This window comes from Convolutriloba macropyga, chromosome 2 (genome assembly GCF_964194025.1).
Source record: "Convolutriloba macropyga chromosome 2, txConMacr16.3, whole genome shotgun sequence".
Classification (NCBI taxonomy): domain Eukaryota; kingdom Metazoa; phylum Xenacoelomorpha; order Acoela; family Convolutidae; genus Convolutriloba; species Convolutriloba macropyga.
Window position 1 is genome coordinate 60528897 of NC_134469.1, and position 27353 is coordinate 60556249.

The 27353-nt window shown below is 35.4% G+C and overlaps 1 protein-coding gene across 1 annotated transcript in view; it reads right to left on the reverse strand.

Moving 5' to 3' along the window:
• LOC142334570 (uncharacterized) overlaps positions 1-27353 on the reverse strand; it is a 66270-nt gene that overhangs the window by 30282 nt on the left and 8635 nt on the right. Inside the window, exons 4-5 of the mRNA XM_075382701.1 lie at positions 10265-10360; positions 9711-9882 (exon numbers count right to left, since the gene is read on the reverse strand). Of these exons, the coding sequence (XP_075238816.1) occupies positions 9711-9882; positions 10265-10360 (268 nt within the window). The remainder of the gene's footprint in view (positions 1-9710; positions 9883-10264; positions 10361-27353) is intronic.

Below are 27353 nucleotides of genomic sequence, written 5' to 3' on the forward strand. Positions count from 1 at the left end.
GCGAGAAATGAAAATTTGGTTCACACAAAAAACTAGGCCTAGAATGAGCTATTAATTGATTGGGAAAACCATTTAGAAAAAACCCGATCCAAAAAAATCGAAAAAACAGTAAAAATCAAAGTGAAATTGCCGCACGTGAACAAAAAACCACTAGCGAGAAAGCGAATTTTTGTTCACACACCATTTTCTCACTCTACTTTAAAATTAGAGCGAAAAAATTTCACGCCGCAAAACCACTCGCTTTTTCGCTCCATTTCCTGTTTCGGCGTGACCAAAATCACTACTCCAATTTGACTTCAAAAATCATGAAAATGTGTGAACAGATCTTATAAAAAAAAAGACAGCGCCCCAATACAATTCAAATTCTTTGAATTGTAAAAAACCAAGAGCACCGCAATATAGCTTCGCTCAGCTTACAGCTTCGCAGCTATAATAAAATAAATTCTCGATGGAAAAAAACAGTCCCCTGAGAGCACAAATTGACCACATGTACCAAAATTATCTGCTTTAAATTGATAGGGTACATAAATGCTGCGAATTAGCCCAGACAGGTCTTTAAATTCAGAAATCTTTCTAATATCGCAGTCTCAATGTTTCTTGATAAAAAGGAGCTCAAATATCAAATGAAACATCTGAAATTAATATCACACGACCTGATTATTTTCATTGAAAGCCATTCTGGTGAAATTTTTTCGCCACGTGAAAAAACAAGAGCAAACTATTAACTCTCGTCGGAGCGTCGCCAACCGTGACACTAATTGCGTTGTAATAGAGTAGGCTAATAAATATCTATTTGAATTTCATCGACAGAAAAAATCCGACTACTCAACGGCGACTTTCTACAGCGAGTGGGAAACATTTTGTTCATATAGAATTCGAAATAGTGACTGGTGTCAACCATACAGGTAAATGAGGAAAAAGTTTCACAATTGTAGCGCAAAATGTGAGGCATCACTCACACTGGAAAGCTGCGAATAGTACAAGATAATAGATGCAAAATTCGGCCACCGCTAAAAGATAACTCTGAAGAACATCCATAGATTCACACCATGAACTTATGTCTCCTCAACAGTTTCTCTGGATCGCATACCTACAGTCGGCAGTTTTCTGAGTGAGGGGTCAAGAGGTTCGAGTGTGCGGGGTTACGGATCGAATGAGGTGAGGTGGGGGGGGGGGGGTTAGACAAGGGGCGGTCAGAGGGGGGGGGGGGGGGTCAAAATCCAAGAAACGAAGAAACGCCCTTCACACCATGAATTTGTCTCCTCAACAGTTTCGGTTAATCGCATATTTAGAGAATAATAAGGCGGAAAGCTCTAAAATAACTGCTCAGCGACATAATGCACCCCGTGTTCTACCTGTTCATCCCGTTTTTGAAGACAAAAACTCAAATGGTTCAGACGAAAAGTTGATTATATAAACGACTAACGTCGGGCGAATTGCTCTCAAACTACCGGTTTAGCTTTAACTTAATTGAAGGGGCGTGAAGTGAGCGCAGCGGGGGGTGCACCGGGGGATGATGGGGATGGGGCAACGGTGGGAGGGCCGTTTTTGGCTGTACGGGGCCCTTACGGCCTGAAACATGTGCCGGGGTGGGGATTGGGGGGGGGGGGGGGTGTGAAGTTAGAGGGGGGCTGATGTGTGTGTGTGTGTGTGGGCGGGGGGGGGCAACCTCTAAGAACCACCCTTCACACCACAAGTTAAGTCTCAAAACAGTTTCTGTGAATCGCATACTGGGACACCAGTGAGCTGAAAGGCTCTAAGAGCACTTAAAGCCCGTTGGGCGCTGCCTGTTTATACCGTTTTTGAGGACGAAAAGTCAATTGGGTCAGACGAAAAATCAGTCAAGTAAAAAACGAATTAAAAAAGACCGACAGGACTTATATAATTGCTACAAACTTTGTTTGAGAGCAATTAAAGATAAAAAGAATTGCCTTAAAAGACCCAGCAGTAATAATTTGGTACAAACGTTGCTTGAGAGCAATTAATCAATACACCAGGTAAATTTCCTGAAAATAGCTGCCATAGCGTCGTAGACCTTTAGTCACAAAGTACCAATGAAAAAATTGAGACAGAAAATATTTTTTAGAAAAAACAAACAGAGAAGCATGAAATTGATATAAATCATTTTATTTTCTGAAGGTGCCATGACAAAACCGTCCATTAGAGTGAGACATGCTTAGTTGACCAAAACAAAACTCATCAATCAAAGTTAGCAAAAGTGAGGAAAGTCAGTTATTCAAGTGAATTAAAAACTCAGACCAATAAGAGTGGAAAAGGACGTCATAAATGCAGTCGAATTGCATGAATGAATGAACAAAATGCAGATCTTAAGTGAGTTTGATGTCATATGTTTGTAACAAAAAATCTTGATATGAAAAGTTCTGAACAACAATTAAAAACAATTCAACTGAACAAAAAACAGAACTAGGAGTCAGGAGTTGACGGAGATTCATTTAAACCCGATAAAAAAATGTGCATGCAGAAGTCAAAATGCCACACGTGAACAAAAAATCAAGATAAAACATAATGAAAAAGTGTGAACAGATCATAAGAAACATTACAGGACAAGTCCTGAACGAGAAATTAAAGAATTTTCATCGACTTAACAAATAACTTGACCTAGAAATGAATATGAATTGATTCATAAGAGCATATAGAAAAAAACGATCATAAATCTTGGAAAACATTAAGAACAAAAGTATACATTGCTGCACGTAAACAAAAAAAGTACAATCATGAATGAATTTCTTTTCAAAGACTGTTTTCTCATTCCATTAAAATTGGAGAAAAATTTTTGCCGCAAAACCACTCGATTTTTTCGCTACACTTCCTGTTTCGGCATGACCAAAATCATCATTTCAATTTGACTTCAAAAAACATGAAAACGTGTGAACAGATCTTAACAAAACTTCAATGAATTTCAATTACTAAACAAATTTATTCGAACTAGCAACGACCAAGATTAGATCTGAAAACCACTTAGAAAAAAGCCAATAAAAAAATTCGAAGAACAGGAAAAATTAAATTTGCCTCATGTGATCAAAAACTACTCTTGGTCAAACGATTTTTTGTTCAAACACCGTTTTCTGAGTTCAAATTCACGCCTTAGAACCTCTCAAATTTTTGCTAGACTTCTTGCTTCGAAGTGACCTCAAATTTGACTTCAAAAATAATGGAAATTTGTGAACAGATCATAAAAGACAGCGCCCCATTACAATTAAAATTTTTTGAACGGTAAACGACTTAACATAAGGCCAATAACTGCTTCAATCAGTTATCGCAGCACAAGAGAAGACAGAGTCAAATCGTTCTGAATGAAAACAATGGATCTTGAAAATTGGCTAAAAAACGCCAGAATCAACATAATTGTTACAAATTGGTAGGACCCACAAGACCACTACCCTCATTAGGACCCTGTTAATCGTAATTGTTACGTTTGAGAGCAATTAAATGGATCACATTGCTTTTCACATTTCTAATATGAAATTAACTGGTTAATAAGGGAGAAACTACTCTCCAGCTACAGGCAGAGGTAGATTGTGGGCTACTTAAAATGGGCGCTCTTCATTTACAGCTAACATTTAAAAACTAAATGCAGAACACTAGTCCACAAGCTGCCTTTTTGGGCCAAGAATTTATGACTTCTCAGCAATTGCTGAGCAACGTCCTTTTTCAAACAAGTGGGATTTATCTAATTCCTCCACTTAATGCCTTTGGAATTTATTATTAACAAAAAATAGCAGTCCCGCAAAAACTTTGTAAATCATTTAACAGAATAGATTTAAATGAAATTAGGACTTTTACCGCTTACGCTTGCCGCTTAAGCCACCAATCTCTATTGTTTGCGTATAATCCATATTAGGAGCTTAAAAAGTATGGTAAAGCGCGTCTCTAAACGCATTTATTACGCTAAGTTGCATCATTAAGGACCCCTTAATGATTAAGAACATATAAAGATAGCAGCACGGTTGACCATTGTGCTCAATTGCGACTGATATTTACTATAAAAGGACAATTAGACAACACGACTAAAACTGCTCAAAACTTAGTTTCATAGCAATTTTATGGATAATGGTAACAAAAAAATTCAAACTCCAGATTAGCACTTCTCAACCTTACGAACTGCACTATAACTACCGTTTCTCAAAACCGCATTTATCGTATCAATAAGCATACTTCAGAATGAGAGCATCTGAGATTACACAAACAACAAGAAATAAAGCGTGAAAACTTAGTTGAAAACTAAGAGTGTTCCAGATTAGCGCGAACCTGTAAAGCTAAAAATTTGCAAAAAAACACATTTACAATAAATACTTCATACTTTGAGAACATTTGAGATAACGCAAAAATAAAAAAAAACTTTGTTGAAAGCTAAGTGTACTAGAATAGCAGATTCTGTACAACGAAAACTTCGCAGAAAAACACACGTTTATATAAAAACTTCAAAATTAGTTCGGGAGCAATTAAAAACACATAGTACCCAGTTCAGTAAATCCTCCCTCTGGGCGAGCATACTTTCAAGAGCTCATAGCCTCGTAGTGACTCCACCTGACTAACAGTTTTTTGTCCCAGGTTCGGTTCTCAACCATCAACTTTGTGCCTTTTAGGTCAATGATCACTCTCGATATGTTCGATTAACCATACTGCTCAATGCGTCTCTTAAACATGTGCATCAAGTGGCCCCATAAACATGCAAATAATTTGTTCCATTTTAGAGCTCACGCGTTTAATATATAGAATACCAATTTTCATCACCCAAACGCCCACAGGAACAAAAAACGACTAAGCGTCGCAAGAAGTGCTATTGATCATCAGGATGCATGGTGTTGATTATATCTTTTCATGTCTACAAAAGGGAGGGTAGCCAACACGGGTTCGAACCAGCGATCCTCAGAATAGCATTCCTCCATCTTACCAACTGCGCTATGACTACATACCACCGTTTCACACAACCGCTTTTATCTATCAATAAGCATATATCAGATTGAGAGCATCTGAGATTACATTTAAAAAAGCGTGGAAAAACTTAGTGGAAAACTAAGATTGTTCTAGATTAGCGCAGAAACTGTGAAGCTAAAACTTTGCAAAAAAACGCAATTTACAATAAATACTTCGAACTTCGTTCGGGAGCAATTAATCAAATAATACCCAGTTCAGTAAAACCTCCAGCTAGGCGAGCATACTTTCAAGGACTCATAACTTCGTAGTGACTCCACCTGACTAACAGTTTTTTGTACCATGTTCGGTTCTCAACCATCTACTTTGTGCCTTTTAGGTCAATGACCACTCTCGATATGTTCGCTTAACCATGCTGCTCAATGCAGTTCTTAAACATGCGCATGAAGAGGCCCCCTATACATGCACAAATTTTGTCCCATTTTAGAGCTCACGCGTTTAATATATAGGATTACCATTTTTCATCACCCAAAAGCACACAGGAACAATAAACAACTCAGCGTCGCAAGAAGTGCTATTGAATAACAGGCTGCATGGTGTTGAATATAACTTTTCATGTCTACGAAAAGGAGGGTAGCCGACACGGGTTCGAACCCTCAACCCTCAGAATAGCATTCCTCCATCTTACCAACTGCGCTATAACTACATACCACCGTTTCTCACAACCGCTTTTATCGTACCATTAAACACATTTCAGATTGAGAGCATTTGAGATCACGCAAAAATAAAAAGAGGAAAACTTTGTTGAAAGCTAAGTGTTCTAGAATAGCACAGATTCTGTACAACGAAAACTTCGCAGAAAAACACGTTTTTATAAGAACTTCAAACTTAGTTCGGGAGCAATTGAAAAACACGTAGGTCCCAGGTCAGTAAATCCTTCCTCTGGGCAAGCATACTTTCAAGCCTTCTTAGCCTCGTGGTTACTGTATCTGACTAACAGTATTCTGTCCCAGGTTCAGTTCTCAACCATCTACCTTGAGCCTTTTAGGTTATTGACCTCTCTCTATATGCTCGCTTAACCATTCTGCTCAATGCGGCTCTTGAACATGCGCTTCGAGAGGCCCCTTAACCATGCAAAAAACTTTGTCCAATTATAGAGCTCACGCATTTAAATGGCTACAAACGAAAAATATTGGTCGATGGCTTTGTCTCAATTGCTTTTGCTAAAATGTTTGCTGATTAATGAGCAAAAAACATTTGCATATTACGCACTTAAGCATGATCGTGCAGGCTGCATGTTTAAGGATCGTAAAAACATATGAAGATATGAGCGTTTTTAACCATTACATTCAAGTGCGACCTACCTTTAATATATTAGATATAGAATAAACATAACAGGGGAATAAAGAAGGGAGCAAGAAGGAAACACAGTAGAGGATGAAAAACAAGATTCATCATTTTTAGCCAAAAACAGAAGCCATTTTGGCCCCGCCTCGGGCTCGCTTCACAGTCACAGGTCTAATCCCCTTCGCCGCTACAGACGCCTGTTGCTGTTGTCTATTGAACTGACTGCATAGGAAAAATATTGTTTCATGCCTTTTTTGTCTCGCTAGTTTTTGCAAAGCTGTATGCTTAAAGAGCAAAAAACCTTTGCAGATCAGGCACTTAAGCATGGTTGTGTAATTTGCATGTTTAAGGTTCTTTTAAACATGTGAACATAGGAGCGGTGTTAAACATTGCCTTCAAATGCGGTTTACATTTATATTAGATGAGAGGGAGAGAAAGAAATGGAGAAAAGAACAGATGAAGAATAAGAGAAAACGAAAGGAAGATAAAAGTGGAAAATAAGAGCAAAGAAATGAAGGGAAGAAAAAGACAACCAACTCCCCAATTTTTATCCCAGTACACGATTCATCTTTTTCCTCCCCTACTCGGGATTGAACCTATGCCCCTCTCTTCACTGCTACAGGTCTAATCCCTTGCGCTACCGACGCCTGTTGCTGTTGTCTATCAGTAGTAGCTACCTACGCATAATTTTGGTCAATGGCTTTTTTGCTCGCTAGTTTTCGCTAAGTTGTATGCTTAGAGAACAAAAAAACATTTGCAGATCAGGCGCTTAAGCATGGCTGCGTAGTCTGCATGTTTAAGGCTCTTTAAGACATGTGAACATAGGAGCGCTGCTAGGCATTGCATTCAAGTGCGATTTACGCTTAATGAATTAGATGAGGGAGAGAAAGAAATGGAGGAAAGAAAGATCAAATGAAGGAATAACGAAAGAACGAAAGGAAGATATAAGTAACAAACAAAAGCCAACAAATGAAGACGGGACGAAAAAGACAACCAACTGCCCATTTTTTTGTCCCAGTACACGGTGCATCATTTCCCTCCTCTACACGGGATCGATTCCATGCCCCTCTCTTCATCGCCACAGGTCTAATCCCTTGCGCTACCGACGCCTGTTACTGTTGTCTATTGAAATGGCTACATACGAAAAAAATTGGTCGATGGCTTTTTGTCGCGCTTGCTTTTGCTAAACTGTATGCTTAATGAGCAAAAAAAAGAAACATTTGCAGATCAGGCACTTAAGCATCGTTAAAACATTTGAAGATAGGAGCGTTGTTAACCATTGCGTTCAAGTACGACCTACATTTAATGTATTAGATTGTCAGAAAAATAGCGTTAGAAAAGAGCAGCAGGACCATAAACATACCCGGCAGATTGCCGGAAAATAGCCGCCGTTGATTCCAATAAGCATGATTGGGATTGAACGAATAGAATATATTGAAAAAAAGATTTTTGTACAAAAATATTTTTTAAGTCCGATATATTTTGATGGCATTTCGTAGTTGAACATACTTCTGTTTCTTAGAGAGCGGCTACAGGGGCTACTATCAACACCAATAAGCATTAGAGGTGGTAACTAAGACTTATAGGAACGACGTTTGACGTTAACTAAGACTAAAATTGGGCTTTATGGGTTTATCCCGTTTCTATTTCTGACTTCAATTTTTTATACCGACTCTGTTCATTTTGAATTGCTTTGCTTAGCAACTGATGTTCAAATTCACTTTAAGCAGAATGAGAGAAGAGAAAAACTAGCCTAGAGAAGTCAAAAAGATTTCACGCCAAATGTCGAAAAAGCGGCAAAATGGTAAAGCGAAAAAAAAAGTTTGACGAAGTAAAAAAACATGGCAGGACAAGTCCTGACGTACAATTCAAAGAATTTTCATTGACTAAACAGAAAACTAGACCAAGAACGGACTATGAATGGATTGGGAAACCATTTAGAAAAAAAATCCGATCAAAAAAATCGAAAAAACTGTAAAAATCAAAGTGAAATTGCCGCATGTGAACAAAAAACCACTAGCGAGAAAGCGAATTTTTGTTCAAACCCCGTTTTCTCACTCTACTTTAAATTTAGAGCGAAAAAATTTCACGCCGCAAAACCACTCGCTTTTTCGCTCCACTTCCTGTTTCGGCGTGACCAAAATCACTACTCCAATTTGACTTCAAAAATCATGAAAATGTGTGAACAGATCTTAAAAAAAAAACATAGCCGGAAGAATTCCGGAAACGACTCGAAGTGAAAATCCATTTAAACGCCATCCAACTACTCAACAAACAAAACCTGCCTTCCTTAACTTATGATTATCTAGAAACAAAGTCATGAAACAAAAAAGTAAAAACAATAAAATCAAATCTGTTAAAATATGATAAAAAATCTGATCAAATTTTGTTATAAATTGAGATACCAAAAAAACTATCTCTGCCAAAATAACCTCATCAAAACAACTATTACCTACAAAAACCACTTATGGGAATTTTGAAAAAACACTTTAGGCTAAAATTATGAAAAAAAAGCTCTTAAAAACAACTTTCACTGAAAAACTGGAAAAAGTTAATAAATTTTTTAATATTTCAAAAACATATAAATCCAAAGAAAACATCCCCTCAGCCAATAGGGTATCCAGATGCTCGCAAAACAATAGGCAAGTCATAATAGGCAAAGAAACTTAGCTAAAAACAGAAAAAAAAACGAAAAACTGCAAAAAATTAAGAAAAACAGTTCCAATTTTCGCCTTTTTTGGTCATATTTTTCAACAAAAAAGTGATTCTTACCCACAAAAACTGTAACCAATTGTTATCATAAAATTGCTCAAGTAAAAGGGGTTTCCTCAATACCCATTTGAGCCCGTAAAACAAAATAATCGTAAAAAAAACGCAAAATTTAGCCCGAAAATAAGCAAAATACATTAAAAACCTCCTAATTATCATAAAATTCATATTAATTTCAAACCACTACCAGAAACCTTCAAACCACTACCAAAACCAGCCTAAAATTAAAACAAAATCGTAACCAAACCTCTTAATCAAAACAAACGAAAAAAAAACTGCTTTAAAATGCCGCACGTGAACAAAAAAATTTCGCTCGCTTAGAGAAAATTTTTTCACACCTCAATTTCTCGCTCTCTCAAAAACAGCGGTATGAACAAAAACCACTCTCTTTTCGCTCCGCTCTTCACTTTTGTTCAGCGCCAAAATCACTCCAAATTTTTTCACGCGTTTCATTTCCCGCCTCAAAAATCACTCCAATAAAATTGATTAAAAAAAAAAGGACTTCTCCAATACTCCTCTTCGAGTCGTAAAAAGACAGCGCCCCAATACAATTCAAATTCTTTGAATTGTAAAAAAAATACGAGCGCAATAATAGCCGGCTGAGAAGATGAGGGCGGCTATTAACAAACGCTAATATTTTCGTTTGAGAGAATTAAATAATGTTTTCAATTAACTGTAGACGATGTTAGCGATCATACCAGGATCCGTGACTGTACAATCGGCACCACCCTCCACAATAAGGAGCTTTACTGCCTCAAGGTGACCTTGCGAAGCTGCTGCTAAAAGAGCAGTTCTTCCGCCGTTATCCACCAATTCCACATTCAGTTGTGACTCGCGACTGATGGGGTGACTGAGCAGCAACTTCACCGTCTAAACCAAAGTCATTCAAACACATCACAAAAAAATGATTTTTTTTGCATACTTTAACAACCCATCGTTGTAACGCCAACAACAATCACAAGCTATTATGGTTGAGAGGTCTCGAACCAAATATTTGCCGAATCGGTCTACCGTTAAATAACCCTATAATTTCGGCGATTGTTGAGCTTATACAACAGCTGGTTTTTGTTACACGATACTTCAATTAGTTGATTAGTGGGCTGGCGTCGAGACCTCGCCTATGACAATTAACAGCCATTATTCTGTTTCCACAAATAGCACCAAACACTTGCACAAATAGCACCAAACTACTTGCACGAGTAAAAAAAACAATGTCAGACTAGTAAGTCTAGAATAGGTCAGTGACACTTACTTCCACATTGCCTTTGTACGATGCAGCAGTTAATGGCGATATTCGTTCTTTGTCTTGGTGATTCACATCCGCGCCAGTTTCCAACAACCTTCTAGCCTGAAACAAACACCAAGTCGCTGATACTAAACTGTGGGATAGGAAGAATTTATCATCAGCGACAGCTTCTCTTCGGTACAAACTTTACTCAGAGATCAATGAGTAAGTACTTGATAGATGCCTGGTTAAGGATACCTAGCTTTCCCGCTACGAGATAGTAAGCACGCAACAATTACGTCTCCTCTTGAGTAAGCACGCAACAACTACGTCTCGTCATGATCAATTCCAACAACAACATTACTATCTGGTTAGTCGATTCAAATATCGTAATTATGTAAGTTGATCAACTAAGCTTGAACTGAAGTTACGAAATGACAATTCAGTGAAATAAAGGGAGGCTCTTGCGTCAGTGCTTTTGCACAACTCCGACCTTTTTCTTGAAAGAACCAGAAAGATGGCATCAATTTTAGTATTCATGCGGTGATAAACAATCGAATTTGACCGCAAAAAGCTGAAAACCGATTTTGAAAAAATTTTACGTGCAATTTTGCTATTTAGCAGTTATGCAGATTAAAGATAATTTACTCCTTCTGAATTACTTTTACATAAACAATCCACTGAAAAAAACAGGTTTTAACTTGTACATAAAAATTGCAATTAAACATAACAACCGATGAAAATGTATTTATTGCAGACATGCCTTATAATCTCTAGATCTATTACCTTTATAAAACTTCACCTGCATAGACGACCAATACTGGAAGAATTATATGTATATTTTCTTAAACAACGACCACAAACGTGCAAAGGGGATATGGACAGGACTTGAGATATCATTGACAAAAGTATAGGGATATCACATCAAGCAAGCGACAGACAACCACATAAACGTAATGAGCGACAACTTTTAAAACATGGGTCTGGAGGAAAAAATGTAGAAAACATAGCCAGCAGATTGCCGGAAAATAGCCACGATAGACGCTTGTGGCCTTCCATGAAATGAAACAGCAAAAGAAATAAGATACATATCGACCACCAGTCCCTTAATAGACCACTAGACTATCTGGGTTAGATTAGGATTGTCAATTTTATGACACAAACAGCTATAAGCAGAAAGCCCTAAAAGAGCCTTTTCAAAATTGATGTTCGAAATCAAAAACTCAAGCCTAATACTCAAGAATTAGAGCATATAGGTTTGGCACTACTTAGATGCACACAATTGATCTTTAACTAGTTGCATGTTCATTAAAAGTTAATTTAAAGTTCCATAAGTGAGTACAGAAGTCATTTTTTTAGTGATGTAAGTGACGCAAATGAACTAAAAGTAGAAATGCCGTCACGAACACAAATTTTAACTGCAATGCAGTAGAAGTCACTAAAGACATTGAAAAAGTCAATTCCAAGAAGTCGGGTTGTAAGAATCTTCGATGGAGACGACGAAATAAAAAAACATAGCAGGACAGGTCTGAAATACAATTCGAAGAATTGAATGAAAAACTTAGAAGTACTCTACCTGCAGATCAATTAACCAATGTCAGCCAAAACACAAACAAAATCATCAAAAAAATTGAGAAACAAACAATCAAACAAACTAAACAAAAATATCCTCAAAACTAAAACTCGAAGCTTTTACCCCTTAGGAAAAACTTCATCTATTAAAATATACCAATTTTAAAAATATGTTCGAGATCAATTTTTTGTTTTGAAATCGGTCCAGTATTATATCTGCATGACCTGAAAAAATTAATTGGCCCTTTGAAGATCGATTACCTCAAAAATGACCGAAAATGACGCGGCTATTTTAAAAAAAAAAACAAAACAAAAAATGAAATCAATTGCAAACTTTAATGAAATTTTGCTGAAAATCGTGATATTAATATCTTCCGAATCATTTCTGTGTCTCTAGAGGCTATCCATTAACCCTATTCCAAGCATTAAAGAATTCATTGGCTCAAAGATCGATAGGCAATAATTAAAAAAAATCTCAATATTCAAGAAATAGAAATTCGTTCTATTAAAAAGTTGAATACCGTTCAATTGCCCCCTAGCAACTATCTAATAACATACTATCAAAGCCTGGATGAGGTTAGCTAAAAAAAACTTTAAAAAAGCGGAAAAATTTAGAGCATATAGGTTTGGCACTACTTAGATGCACATAATTGATCTTTAACTGGTTGAATGTTTATTAAAAGTTAATTTAAAGTTCCATAATTGAGTACAGAAGTCATTTTTTTAGTGATGAAAGTCACGCAAAAGAACTAAAAGCATAAATGGCGTCAAGAATACAAATTTTAACTGCAAAGCAGTAGAAGTGACTGAAATCATTGAAAAAGTCAAATCCAAGAAGTCAGGGTAAGACGAAAAAATCTCAGACGAAGTAAAAAAAAAAATTAGGAGCGCAATAATAGACGCCTGGAACTGGTGACGTGGCTATTTAAAAAAAAACAAAACAGAAAATCAAAATCAAAACACTGCATGTGAACAAAAAAACCACTATTGAGATGTGCCATAGAAGGCAAAGCTTTTGAAAACTTCTTCATTGTTGACAAGCATGGTAGCAGTCTGACAAAAGAAGATTACTCTATTCTCAATTTGTCAATCACAATATTCAAACTCTACTCATTTTAACATAGCCGGCAGATTGCCGGAAAATAGCCGCGATAGAGGCTTGTGGCCTTCCATGAATTGAAACAACTAAAGAAATAAGATAGACAGATCGACCACCAGTCCCTTAATAGACCACTAGACTTTTTGGTTTATATTCGGACTGTCAATTTTATGACACATACGGCCTATAAGGAAGCCCTAAAAGAACGTTCTCAAAGCTGATATTCGAAATAAAAAACTCTAGACTAATAATCAAGAATTAGGGCATGTAAGTTAGGCACTACTTAGATGCAAGGCACTTCTTAGATGCACACTACTTACTGGTAAATGTCCATAAAACTTAAAGTTCCATAAGTGAGTTCAGAAGTCAATTTTTTGAGTGAGGCAAGTCAAGCAATTGGCCTAAAAGCAGATATGGATTCACGTACACAAATATTAACTGCAAAGCAGTAGAAGTCAAAAAAGACATTGAAAAAGTACATTCCAAGAAGTCAGGTTGTAAGAATTATCGATGGAGAGGACAAAATAAAAAAACATAGCAGGACAGGTCTGAAATACAATTCGAAGAACTGAATGAAAAACTTAGAAGTACTCTACCTGCAGATCAATTAACCAATGTCAGCCAAAACACAAACAAAATCATCTCAAAAAAATTGAGAAACAAACAATCAAACAAACTAAACAAAAATATCCTCAATACTAAAATTCTTGAAGCTTTTACCCCTTAGGAAAAACTTCATCTATTAAAATACACCAATTTTAAAAAATATGTTCAAGATCGATTTTTGTTCTTGAAATCGGTCTAGTGTTATATCTGCATGACCTTAAAAAATTAATTGGCCCTTTGAAGATCGATTAACTCAAAAATGACCGGAAAACTTAAAATGAAATCAATTGCAAACTTTAATGAAATTCTGCTGAAAATCGTGATATTAATATCATTAGAATCATTTCTGTGTCTCTAGAGGCTATCCATTGACCCTATTCCAAGCATTAAAAAATTCATTGGGTCAAAGATCGATAGGCAATAATTTTTAAAAATCTCAATATTCAAAAAATAGAAATTCGTTCTATTAAAAAGTTGAAAACAGTTCAATTGCCCCCTAGCAAATATATTATAACATACTATCAAAGCCTGGATGAGGTTAGCTAAAAAACTTGAAAAATGCGAAAAAATTTCTAAAATTCGAAAAGTTGAATTGTTGAAAACAAATCCATTGAACATAACAACCATGCAGTAAATTTTATCAGACCGTGGAATAGGCTTTCTGGCACTTGAGAAAGGACAAACATCAAAAACTTACAAAAACTTTCGGAAAAATTGCAGATTTTATCCGAAAAATGCAAATTTCCAGAAATTAAAATGTTGAAAACCAATTCACTTTTACTAGAAACTATGCAGTGCTCTGTTAAAAAACTAAAAAGGACATTTCCTGGCCGCTGAAGCTGGGAAACATGAAAAAATGACAAAAATGCAAATTTCCAGAAATTAAAATGTTGAAAACCAATCCACTATTACTAGAAACTATGCATTGCTCTATTAAAATACTAAAAAGGTTATTTCCTGGCCGCTGAATCTGGGAAACATGAAAAAATGACAAAAATTTTCGGAAATAGCAGATTTTATCCAAGAAAGCAAATTTCGAGAAATTATAATAATGAAAACTAATCCACTATTACTAGAAACTATGCAGTGCTCTATCAAAAAACCAAACAGGACATTTCCTGGCCGCTGAAGCTTGGAAAATGACAAAAATGAAAAATGACAAAAATTTTCAAAAAACTTGAAAAAAATTGCAAAAATTAGTATCATTTTGCGTGTTTGTATTTGTAGTACCAAAACATATAGCACACAAAATGGTCATAATAAGTCATTTCGTCTCGCAAAAGACCTTCATCATTTTTCAAAAAACTCAACCTAAGACTAATCAAAGAACACAAAAAAATCAAAAAACATGAAAAACTGCTAACATTTGGAGCCCAAAAACTCCGAAAAATGACCTTAAATTAAGACCATCCCAGCAGCTGCACCACTTTAAGCACTTGAAGGACTACTGAAGCCCACATTGGGCTTCTAATGAAGCTTAATGCCCATTGGGCTTTACCTGTTTATCCCGTTTTCAAAGATCAAAATCATTGAAAAGTATGAACACATCTTTAAAAAAATAGCGCCCCAATACAATTCAGATTCTTTGAATTGTAAAAACCACGGTATCCCCAATAACAGCCACTATCGCTTCGCGGCTATCACTTCCTATTAAAATAACACTTCCTATTTCGGAAGAATAAGTTCAACTTCAGTTAAGTGCTTTAAATTTGAATAATAAATGAAGAAAACTTGTGGTAAACACCAGAGCCCACATTCAAGATTGCTCAAAAAAGATAGCCGACAGACTGCCGGAATAGCTGCCAAATAGACTTGCGTGCAGTATGACGCAGATCAAAAAGGATAGATATAAGGTGGAAAGACTATCGATGTAGCTCAAAAATAGATTTTTGGGTTATATTCGGACTCTCAATTTTATGACACATACGGCCTATAAGGAAGCCCTAAAAGAACGTTCTCGAAGCTGATATTCAAATTTAAAAACTCCAGACTAACAATCAGGAATTAGGGCATGTAAGTTAGGCACTACTTAGATGCAAGGCACTTCTTAGATGCACACTACTTACTAGTAAATGTTCATAAAACTTAAAGTTCCATAAGTGAGTTCAGAAGTCAATTTTTTGAGTGAGGCAAGTCAAGCAATTGGCCTAAAAGCAGATACGACTTCACGTACACAAATTTTAACTGCAAAGCAGTAGAAGTCCCTAAAGACATTGAAAAAGTCAATTCCAAGAAGTCAGGTTGTAAGAATTATCGATGTAGACGACGAAATAATGAAAACATAGCAGGACAAGTCTGAAATACAATTCGAAGAATTGAATGAAAATCTTAGAAGTACTGTACCTGCTGATCAATTAACCAATGTCAGCCAAAACACAAACAAAATCATCTCAAAAAAATTGAGAAACAAACAATCAAACAAACTAAACAAAAATATCCTCAATACTAAAACTCTTGAAGCTTTTACCCCTTAGGAAAAACTTCATCGATTAAAATATACCAATTTTTAAAATATGTTCAAGATCGATTTTTGTTTTTGAAATTGGTCCAGTATTATATCTGCATGACCTTAAAAAATTAATTGGCCCTAAGATCGATTAACTCAAAAATGACCGGAAAACTTAAAATGAAATCAATTGCAAACTTTAATGAAATTTTGCTGAAAATCGTGATATTAATATCTTCCGAATCATTTCTGTGTCTCTAGAGGCTATCCATTAACCCTATTCCAAGCATTGAAAAAATCATTGCCTCAAAGATCGATAGTCAAAAATTTTAAGAAATCTCAAATTTCAAAAAATAGAAATTCGTTCTATTAAAAAGTTGAAAACAGTTCAATTGCCCCCTAGCAACTATCTTATAACATACTATCAAAGCCTGGATGAGGTTAGCTAAAAAACTTGAAAAAAGCGAAAAAATTTCTGAAATTCGAAAAGTTGATTTGTTGAAAACAAATCCATTGAACGTAACAAACATGCAATAAATTTTATCAGACCGTGGAATAGGCTTTCTGGCACTTGAGAAAGGACAAACATCAAAAACTTACAAAAACTTTCGGAAAAATTGCAGATTTTATCCAAAACATGCAAATTTCGAGAAATTAAAATGTTGAAAACCAATCCACTATTACTAGACACTATGCAGTGCTCTATTAAAAAACTAGAAAGTACAATTCCTGGCCGCTGAAGCTGGGAAATGAAAAAATGACAAAAATTTTCGGAAAATAGCAGATTTTATCCAAAAAATGCAAATTTCGAGAAATTATAAAATTGAAAACTAATCCACTATTACTAGAAACTATGCAGTGCTCTATTAAAAAACTAAAAAGGACATTTCCTGGCCGCTGAAGCTGGGAAACATGAAAAAATGACAAAAATTTTCGGAAATAGCAGATTTTATCCAAGAAAGCAAATTTCGAGAAATTATAATAATGAAAACTAATCCACTATTACTAGAAACTATGCAGTGCTCTATCAAAAAACCAAACAGGACATTTCCTGGCCGCTGAAGCTTGGAAAATGACAAAAATGAAAAATGACAAAAATTTTCAAAAAACTTGAAAAAAATTGCAAAAATTAGTATCATTTTGCGTGTTTGTATTTGTAGTACCAAAACATATAGCACACAAAATGGTCATAACAAGTCATTTTGTCTCGCAAAAGGCCTTCGTCATTTTTCAAAAACTTCAACCTAAGACTAATCAAACAACAAACTCAAAAAAAATCACAAAAAAACATGAAAAACTGCCAAAATTTCGAGCCCAAAAACTCCGAAAAATGACCTTAAATTAAGACCATCCCAGCAGCTGCACCACTATAAGCACTTGAAGGACTATTGAAGCCCACATTAGGCTTCTAATGAAACTTAATGCCCGCTGGGCTTTACCTGTTTATCCCGTTTTGAAAGATCAAAATCATTGAAAAGTATGAACACATCTTTAAAAAAATAGCGCCCCAATACAATTCAGATTCTTTGAATTGTAAAAACCACGGTATCCCCAATAAAAGCCGCTATCGCTTCGCGGCGGCTATCACTTCCTATTAAAATAACACTTCCTATTTCAGAAGAATAAGTTCAACTTCAGTTAAGTGCTTTAATTTTGAAAAATAAATGAAGAAAACTTGTGGTAAACACCAGAGCACACATTCAAGATTGCTCAAAAAAGATAGCCGACAGACTGCCGGAATAGCTGCGAAACAGACTTGCGTGCAGTATGATGCAGATCAAAAAGGATAGATATAAGTTGGAAAGGCTATCGATGTAGCTCAAAAATATATGTAAAAACATTTTAAATGTGTATAAATTTGTGTGATAAAATAATTAGGCGTGTCAAAATTCACTCATCAGAAGTATTTTTATTAGGGACTGTTATTACATAAGAGTTCTTTTGATCTTAACTATTTCAAATTAAATTTAAATTTTCCTTTATTGGAAAATTCATTTATTGAGTGAAGGAAGTCACGTATCACGAAAATGACCTAAAAACTTTTGCTAGGGAGTGAGACATGACCTGAAGCGCGCAAACTCCGTTAGTGAGAGAGAAAGGGATAAATACTTCAGAAAAATTGACTTTCAAGTTTACTTTGTGCACGAAGTAAAACGAAAAAAGAGCACCAGACGGCGAAACGAAGAAACATAGCCAGCAGAATTCCGGAAGCGACTCGAAACGTCGGAAATTTATGAACAAAACCGCAATTTCAGCTTAAACCATTACCTTTGGTCTCTTAACATTAACTAGTTACTTCACCAGATTTGATTTTAAAAAATAGTAACATTTACACCGCTGTCACCACCAGATGGATTTGAGCATCGACATAATTGGAGCAAATTAAAAATAGAATTACATCAATCAGTAACAACACAAGAAAACAAAGACCTAAAATATGACACTTGACAGAAAAAAACACTATAAAGTTTTGTTATTAAAAAAATCTGATAGGCTCAAAATCTTACAGGGCTAAAAATCGCCATGAAATAACTCAAGATACTAGCTCTGAAATAACAGAATTCCGACTAGTATAATTCCATCAACTAGTCTAGATAGAATTCCGAAATCAACTGTGCAAGCCAAAAGACGAGCTGTGAGACGATAAGGGAGATATTTTTCACAGAAACTAAACTGGATTTCTCGAAAGAAAAGATACTATACGACTCAATTCCATACAAAATTTAAAAAAAAAATTGCCATTGAAATAGACTTGCGTGCAGTATGATGCAGATCAAAAAGGATAGATATAAGTTGGAAAGGCTATCGATGTAGCTCAAAAATATATGTAAAAACATTTTAAATGTATAAATTTGTGTGATAAAATAATTAGGCGTGTCAAAATTCACTCATCAGAAGTATTTTTATTAGGGACTGTTATTACATAAGAGTTCTTTTGATCTTAACTACTTCAAATTAAATTTAAATTTTCCTTTATTGGAAAATTCATTTATTGAGTGAAGGAAGTCAAGTATCACGAAAATGACCTAAAAACTTTTGCTACGGAGTGAGACATGACCTGAAGCGCGCAAACTCCGTTATTGAGAGAGAAAGGGATAAATACTTCAGAAAAATTGACTTTCAAGTTTACTTTGTGCACGAAGTAAAACGAAAAAAGAGCACCAGACGGCGAAACGAAGAAACATAGCCAGCAGAATTCCGGAAGCGACTCGAAACGTCGGAAATTTATGAACAAAACCGCAATTTCAGCTTAAACCATTACCTTTGGTCTCTTAACATTAACTAGTTACTTCACCAGATTTGATTTTTAAAAATATTAACATTTACACCGCTGTCACCACCAGATGGATTTGAGCATCGACATAATTGGAGCAAATTAAAAATAGAATTACGACATCAATCAGTAACAACACAAGAAAACAAAGACTTAAAATATGACACTTGACAGAAAAAAACACTATAAGGTTTTATTAAAAAATCTGATAGGCTCAAAATCTTACAGGGCTAAAAATCGTCATGAAATAACTCAAGATACTAGCTCTGAAATAACAGAATTCCGACTAGTATAATTCCATCAACTAGTCTAGATAGAATTCCGAAATCAACTGTGCAAGCCAAAAGACGAGCTGTGAGACGATAAGGGAGATATTTTTCACAGAAACTAAACTGGATTTCTCGAAAGAAAAGATACTATACGACTCAATTCCATACAAAATTTTAAAAAAATTGCCATTGAAATAGACTTGCGTGCAGTATGATGCAGATCAAAAAGGATAGATATAAGTTGGAAAGGCTATCGATGTAGCTCAAAAATATATGTAAAAACAATTTAAATGTGTATAAATTTGTGTGATAAAATAATTAGGCGTGTCAAAATTCACTCATCAGAAGTATTTTTATTAGGGACTGTTATTACATAAGAGTTCTTTTGATCTTAACTATTTCAAATTAAATTTAAATTTTCCTTTATTGGAAAATTCATTTATTGAGTGAAGGAAGTCACGTATCACGAAAATGACCTAAAAACTTTTGCTACGGAGTGAGACATGACCTGAAGCGAGCAAACTCCGTTATTGAGAGAGAAAGGGATAAATACTTCAGAAAAATTGACTTTCAAGTTTACTTTGTGCACGAAGTAAAACGAAAAAAGAGCACCAGACGGCGAAACGAAGAAACATAGCCAGCAGAATTCCGGAAGCGACTCGAAACGTCGGAAATTTATGAACAAAACCGCAATTTCAGCTTAAACCATTACCTTTGGTCTCTTAACATTAACTAGTTACTTCACCAGATTTGATTTTAAAAAATATTAACATTTACACCGCTGTCACCACCAGATGGATTTGAGCATCGACATAATTGGAGCAAATTAAAAATAGAATTACGACATCAATCAGTAACAACACAAGAAAACAAAGACTTAAAATATGACACTTGACAGAAAAAAAACACTATAAGGTTTTATTAAAAAATCTGATAGGCTCAAAATCTTACAGGGCTAAAAATCGTCATGAAATAACTCAAGATACTAGCTCTGAAATAACAGAATTCCGACTAGTATAATTCCATCAACTAGTCTAGATAGAATTCCGAAATCAACTGTGCAAGCCAAAAGACGAGCTGTGAGACGATAAGGGAGATATTTTTCACAGAAACTAAACTGGATTTCTCGAAAGAAAAGATACTATACGACTCAATTCCATACAAAATTTTAAAAAAATTGCCATTGAAATAGACTTGCGTGCAGTATGATGCAGATCAAAAAGGATAGATATAAGTTGGAAAGGCTATCGATGTAGCTCAAAAATATATGTAAAAACAATTTAAATGTGTATAAATTTGTGTGATAAAATAATTAGGCGTGTCAAAATTCACTCATCAGAAGTATTTTTATTAGGGACTGTTATTACATAAGAGTTCTTTTGATCTTAACTACTTCAAATTAAATTTAAATTTTCCTTTATTGGAAAATTCATTTATTGAGTGAAGGAAGTCACGTATCACGAAAATGACCTAAAAACTTTTGCTACGGAGTGAGACATGACCTGAAGCGCGCAAACTCCGTTATTGAGAGAGAAAGGGATAAATACTTCAGAAAAATTGACTTTCAAGTTCACTTTGTGCACGAAGTAAAACGAAAAAAGAGCACCAGACGGCGAAACGAAGAAACATAGCCAGCAGAATTCCGGAAGCGACTCGAAACGTCGGAAATTTATGAACAAAACCGCAATTTCAGCTTAAACCATTACCTTTGGTCTCTTAACATTAACTAGTTACTTCACCAGATTTGATTTTTAAAAATATTAACATTTACACCGCTGTCACCACCAGATGGATTTGAGCATCGACATAATTGGAGCAAATTAAAAATAGAATTACGACATCAATCAGTAACAACACAAGAAAACAAAGACTTAAAATATGACACTTGACAGAAAAAAAACACTATAAGGTTTTATTAAAAAATCTGATAGGCTCAAAATCTTACAGGGCTAAAAATCGTCATGAAATAACTCAAGATACTAGCTCTGAAATAACAGAATTCCGACTAGTATAATTCCATCAACTAGTCTAGATAGAATTCCGAAATCAACTGTGCAAGCCAAAAGACGAGCTGTGAGACGATAAGGGAGATATTTTTCACAGAAACTAAACTGGATTTCTCGAAAGAAAAGACACTATACGACTCAATTCCATACAAAATTTTTAAAAAATTGCCATTGAAACAGAGCAAAAAACAAAAACAAGATATAATTCTCTTGTTGCAGATATGATATTTGAACCTATTGCCAATAGTGTATCAATCAACAACAAGACAAACGAAACAAAATAATAATCAGAAGCAAAAAAGGTTTGCATTTTAATAAAAGAAATCAATTGTAAACAACAAATATGAAAAAATCTTTTAAAAAATCATTAACTGCATTAGGCAACTGATAATAAAAAAACCGAAAAAACTAAAATTGTAGGAGAACGCTAGAACTATACATGCGAGAATATGGTGAATACTGACACATTGCAAAAACGTAAACAAACATACCACTTCTGGATTAGAAAAACAAATACATTTCATTATTTACATTCCAGTCTTCAAAAAATGAATAGCTATCCTCCTGTCGGTATAAAAAACCTCACGTTATAAAGAGGCCTTATTCAAATGCATGATTTATTCAAAGGAACTTGCCTTCGAGTCGTAAAAAAACCACGAACACCAAGGTACGCTTAACTTACTGCTTCCCAGCTGTATTAAGGCTACGAAAATTGATTACTACCCACTAAAAATGAAACTATACAGATATGGGGTGCAAAGAAGGGAGGCGTACAAGTTCAAGAATTGCTTTCACACCATGAATTTAACCTCTTCAGACTAATAAGGCCCTTAGAGAACTTAAATGACTTAATGCCCTCGGGCTTTACCAGTTTATCTAGTTTCTCAACAAAAGTTGGTTGTCAGAGTAAAAAACAGTCAAACAAAAAGGAAAGCACAAAAAATTGAATTAAAAAGGCCCACAGGAGTATTAATATTGCTACAAACTTCGTTCGCGAAGAATTAATTATTCAAAAACAGCGCATAACACGACAAAAATCTAGCGACAAAGACTTGAAAACACTCCGCTGTTTCTAGTCGTATAAAGCTGCTGTTAAAACAGCTTCCCTAGAGCTAATTGATTGAAATGTTGCTTCATACATTCTTAACGTACTGATAAAAATCCGTAGATAAATTTTCCGAAGAGCGTAACTTCAGCAATTTTTTTTTACCATTAGCTCGACCCAAGTAATCTTAAAGGAAGCTTAAGTTATCAGTTAAGTTAAGCTTTATAACACTTATCAGGAAAAAAATCCTCATTTCTTTCAAACATATCACGTCAATCAAAACGAAAATCAAACACTCCTTTTCCTAAAATTTTTATTGACACCACTGATATCTTTCAGAGATGAGTTCGAGGCTAAACTAGGCCGACACAGTCACGACAAAAGGTAGGACTTTAGATACAACAGTCGGATCCAGAATTAATCCATGATTATTTACTGAAAACTGTATCTACCATAGAAGACATTGACAGCCGGTTTTATCTGAATTTTCTTGTCTTCCATGTACCACAATCAATCATGCTTATTCTAGGTTATTCGCAGATATTCTGCATTATACTGTTTGCCTATACCCGGAAGATTGCCGGTAGATAGTTCTTTGAAGTGCGAACTATGTTGATGTCATTCCGTAGATATACTCCTGTTTTTCAAAGACGGGATTCAGGGGCTAAAAAAACAGTAAAACTGAAAGAAAAACTGCCGCATGTGAACAAAAAACCACAAAAAGCCAATTTTCGTTCATACACCGTTTTCTCACTCCACTTAAAAATTAGAATGAAAAAGTTCACGCCGCGAAAAAACACTCGCTTTTTCACTCTTAGCAGCAGATAAGTCCACTGTAAAAAACCATTAGCGAGAAAGCGAAATTTCGGTATGCTCCAAAAACGAAGTCTGGACAAAATAACATGTAAAACAGGTAGTTTGCAACAACATGATGCCGATAGTCTCACAAAATCGGTTCATAAAGAGAGAAACCGATCAAACGTCAAAGAAGATAATGAAAGCAAAAAAATTCAGTAAAATTCTAATAAAAATATCTACAAATGGCTTCAAAGGTATTTCCAGGCCGTTATTCGCAGAAAAATTTTATCATCCATATCGGTCACCCACCCAATAATTATCAGAAAAATTGAAAAAAAAATTGTAAAGACGAGGCAAAAAAATAGAAACATGTCAAGTTTAATTCAGTGGAATGTCTAGCTCTCAAGTGTCACCTCATAGTAGCAACACGTATAAAAGCTAGTAAAAAGTATTGATCAAGAAAAACAACAGCGAGAAGCATAAAATTAGATGAAATAGAAAATGAGACGAATAATAAACAAAATAAACAGTTCGTCAAAAAAATTTCTCAAGTTTTACTCAACTTTCGTTACCAAAGACACCTCAAAACTAAAACCAATCGAAATTTTGGACAACTAAAATTGCTAAAACAAATAATTTCAACCACGAATCTGCCCTAGTGAATGCAAAACTGCTAAAAAATAGCTTAAAACAAGTCATAATGGTTTTTAAAAGACTGGAAATTGATTGTAACAGAGTAATATTTGTTTCAAATGGTCGAAAAAACGTCTTAAGGTAGTAATATAAGAAATATTATTGAAAGAAACGCCCTGGAGTAAAAATTTCGCAGTTAAAAATAAGAAACTGCTTTGGAAAACGCCCGTAATAAAAAATTTCACTCTTGGCGAAAATTTTTTCATCGACTTTTCTCGCTCTCACTCAAAAATTGGGATGAACAGACCACTTTTCTCTCTGCTCTTCAGGGTTCTTTAGCAATTCGACCTAAACACTTGCACTCCTGTTTCAAAAATACTCAAAAATTACAACATGACCGACTAACGTCGAGCGAACTGCTCTCAAACGACTGCCGAGCGGTTGGCTTCGTCAGTAGTTAGCCACGGCTTAGTGAGGCTAGTTTTAGGTAATTGAATGGGCGAAAGGTGAGCGCAGCTGGGGGGGGGGGGGGGGGGTACACCGAAAGAGTGGTGGAAACAGTGGGGGCAGCCGTGGACGGCACGGGGCACTTTGGCTGCAAGGGGCCTTTACGGCCTGAAAATGTACAGAGTTGGGGATTGGCGGGGGAGCCAGGCAGGGATTGTTGTGGGGGGAGAGTGGCGGCAACCTAAGAAACGCCCTTCACAACATAAGTCTAAGTCTCCAAAACAGTTTCCGTGAATCGCATTCTTGGAGACTAGTGAGCTGAAAGGCCCTAAGAGCACCTATTGCTCATTAGGCGCTACCTGTTTATCCCGTTTTTGAGAACAAAAAGTCAAATGGGTCCGACGAAAAATCGGTCAAACAAAAAACGAACTAAAAAAGACCGACAGGACTAACATAACTGCTACAAACTTCGTTTGAGAGCAACTAATGAAACATAACCGACTACGTCGGGCGAATTGGCTGTTGGCTTCGTCAGTAGCTAGCTACGGTTTAGTGAACCCAGCTTTAGCTAGATTCGACTCTTCGACTTTTAGTATTCTAGCCTTGTTAGTAAATAAATCAAAAAACAGATATTCAAAATTTTGCAAAATATTGAAAAATTTTAAAAAGCTGCCAGATTTTGAAATAAAAATGTTCAAAGATGTTTTTTGTCCCTGGAGTCATGTCATGTAACCCATCTGCAAGACTTCAAAAGCTTCGTTGGAGAAGGACAAAGACATTCAAAAAAATTGAAAACAATACCAAATTGTAACAAAACCTTGCTTAAATTCAAGATATTAAAACCTTCAAAACCATTTTTATTGTCTCAAAAGACTATCCAGTATCTTTATTTCAAGCTTTAAATAGTTTCACTGGCTCACAGATCCATAAAATTGGAATAATAATTTTCCGAAAAATCGAAAAAAATTGATTAAGCGGGAGTCATTAAACTATTGATAATCATTCTATTAAATTTATGCGACAGCTTATCATCAAACCCTGGAGGACGTCCCACGTCCCTAGGACCCAGGTGCCGGAAAAAAATAAAAATTAAAAGATTCAAAAACACGAAATTAAAAATATTTTTAAAAATTGCTCATATTAAAATCTTGAAAAACATTCCATTACATTTAGAAACTATACAGTAACCTATTGTCAAACCCTAGAGGAAGTTTCTTCGCTCTTGAGGCTGGAGAAACCTAAATACCGACAAACTTTCAAAAGCCTTGAAAAATTGCAAATTTTATCAAAAAAACGCAAAAAATTGTCATATTAAAAAATTGAAGCTATTCCATGGCAAGTAATTTTTTTTCAGTAACTTATTATTAAAACCTTAAGGACCCTGCATCTGGAAAGAAGTGAATAAGGAAAAATAAATTGTAAAAATTGTAAATAGTAAAAAATAGAAAAAATTTGTAGTTTTATCAAAAAAAATGCTAAAATTCGCGATGTTCAAATGCTGAAGCCATTCCACTACCACTAGCAACTATGCAGTAGCCTATTATAAAACCCTAGAGGAGGTTCCTTGACAACTAGGGCTGAAAGAACTCAAAAACTGACAAAAAAATTCAAAAACCTTGAAAAAAATTGTGAAAATTAGTATAAAATTGCGTATTTTTAGCGATCGATTGTTCGAACGTAGCCACTGTTCGAAGAACCGCCCTTCACACCATATGTAACATAGCTGGCAAATTGCCAGACAATAGCCTCAATAGCTTCTAAGATTTGCAATCTCAAAAAAAGGACAGTAAAAAAGACAGAACAAAAAATTCGTCTTTTCATTGCAGGCAGATATGTTATATTTTGATTAAAAATCTGTAGAAGTTTTTGCTGCCTCTATTAGCTGTTCTCTAATAACCTTCATTTAGAGTGACACATACCCATTTGACCATATATCTTTAAATTAAAGTAAATGAAAGTCAATTTCAAAGTGAGTAAGTCATTTTTGAGAGTGAGGTAAGTCAAAGTGTGACCAAAAAATTTAATCACGCGAATGAACAAAAAAAACTCGCTCCACTAAGAGAGAAAAATGACGTCACGCACGCACTTCTGTAGAAATTGCATGAACGAATGAATAAAACGCAGATTTTAAGTGGTTGCGACGTCATATGGTAGTAAAAACCAAAGTGAAATTGCCGCATGTGAACAAAAACCACGGGCGAGAAAGCGAATTTTTGTTCAAAAACCGTTTTCTCACCCTACTTTAAAATTAGAGCGAAAAATTTCACGCCACAAAACCACTGGCTTTCTTGCTCCATTTCCCGTTTCGGCGTGACCAAAATCACTACTCCAATTTGACTTCAAAAATCATGAAAATGTGTGAACAGGTCTTAAAAAAAAGACAGCGCCCCAATACAATTCAAATTCTTTGAATTGTAAAAAACCAAGAGACGGTCAATAATAGCCCCGGCTATCGCTGTATTCTCCAAAACAGTTCGAGCTGAAACAGAGCTGAAAGGCTCTAAGAGCACTTAATGCCCACTGGGCGCTACCTGTTTATCCCGTTTTTGAGGAAGAAAAGTCAAAAGCGTCAGACGAAAAATCGTTCAAGCGAAAAATTGCATAAAAAAAGACCAACAGGACTAATATAAACGGTACAAACTTCGTTTGAGAGCAATTAAAAAGACGCTCCACCAATACTGTTCTTCGAGTCGTAAAAAGAGCGCACCAATACAATTCACGTTTTTTTATTTCTAATTAGGGCCAGTATAATAACCGGCTAAGAAGAAGAGGGTGGCTATTGACGATTATTTGAATTCAAACCATTTTTGGAAAATTAAATGATACCCCATATTTTTGGTTGATTTTAATTTTGGCTGTGTAACTCAATTACAATAAATCGACAAGTTGACCTTCGAAAAGACCTGCTGAAGTAATTTTTG